Source organism: Myotis myotis, unplaced genomic scaffold (assembly GCF_014108235.1).
Source record: "Myotis myotis isolate mMyoMyo1 unplaced genomic scaffold, mMyoMyo1.p scaffold_m19_p_2, whole genome shotgun sequence".
In the NCBI taxonomy this organism is placed as follows: domain Eukaryota; kingdom Metazoa; phylum Chordata; class Mammalia; order Chiroptera; family Vespertilionidae; genus Myotis; species Myotis myotis.
Window position 1 is genome coordinate 205,080,612 of NW_023416324.1, and position 984 is coordinate 205,081,595.

The following is a 984-nucleotide window of genomic DNA, read 5'->3' on the forward strand; positions in this document are numbered from 1 at the left end:
ATGGTGACTCCGGTCATTGCCTGCTGGCGCTTTGACATGAGGATCCAAGGCTGGAAAGAGACAGTGTAACTTCATTCAGTGGAACCCTCACTGTGTCCCACACTGATGGATTACCTGCACAAGAAAGAGACTTTCTTTTCTGGAAGAGCTGAAGATTGTGAGGACAAATCTGCTCCCCAGGTGAGTTGCTAAGAGTAATGGTTAGAAAGAGCCAATTCTAGGCCTTGCAGATGCCAATATCCGTGGACAATCACACACACACACACACACACACACACACACACACACACACACACACAGCCATGGTCTTCAACATCGCCTTTGACCATGAGCCCTTGGGCCGCGTCTCCTTCGAGCTGTTTGCAGACAAAGTTCCAATGACAGCAGGAAACTTTTGTGCTCTGAGAACTGAGGAGAACGGATTTGGTTATAAAGGTTCCTGCTTTCACGGAATGATTCCGGAACTTATGTGCCAGGGTGGTGACCTCACATGCCATAAAGGCACAGGCGGCAAGTCCATCGATGGGGAGAAATTTGAAGATGAAGCATGCGGGTCCTGGCATCTCGTCCATGGCAAATGCTGGACCCAACACCAGCGATTCCGCTTTTCATCTGCACTGCCAAGGCTGTGGTTGGACAACAAGCGTGTGGACCTTGGCAAGGTGAAAGAGAGCATAAACATTGTAGACCTACTCTGAACAGGCTGCTAAGGAAATTCCCATTTTTATGACAGTTAACAGAAGCCAGCTACTCCAGGAAACAGTTGACATGTAGGAAGAAGGTGGTAGCCAAAAAAATCCAGGGTCTCACCTGCTCCCATTCAAGTCCTGAAGGTATTTCCCTGTGCTCCTCAAGTTTATCAATTGTCTTAACAAACCTATCACTACCAAGTCACGGGGCCGTTACAACAAAATTAACTGCCCATTTTCAATCCTTAGAATTAAATATGTTTATTACAAAATATAGTTCTCATTAAATGATGTG

At 46.4% G+C, this 984-nt stretch overlaps 1 protein-coding gene across 1 annotated transcript; it reads left to right on the plus strand.

Annotated features, from left to right (window-relative positions):
- Positions 1–302: 302 nt before the first annotated feature.
- Positions 303–698, plus strand: LOC118675795 (peptidyl-prolyl cis-trans isomerase A-like). The gene has a single exon (XM_036348581.1). It carries the CDS (start codon positions 303–305, stop codon positions 696–698), a length of 396 nt encoding a protein of 131 aa, XP_036204474.1.
- The last annotated feature ends 286 nt before the right edge of the window (positions 699–984 follow it).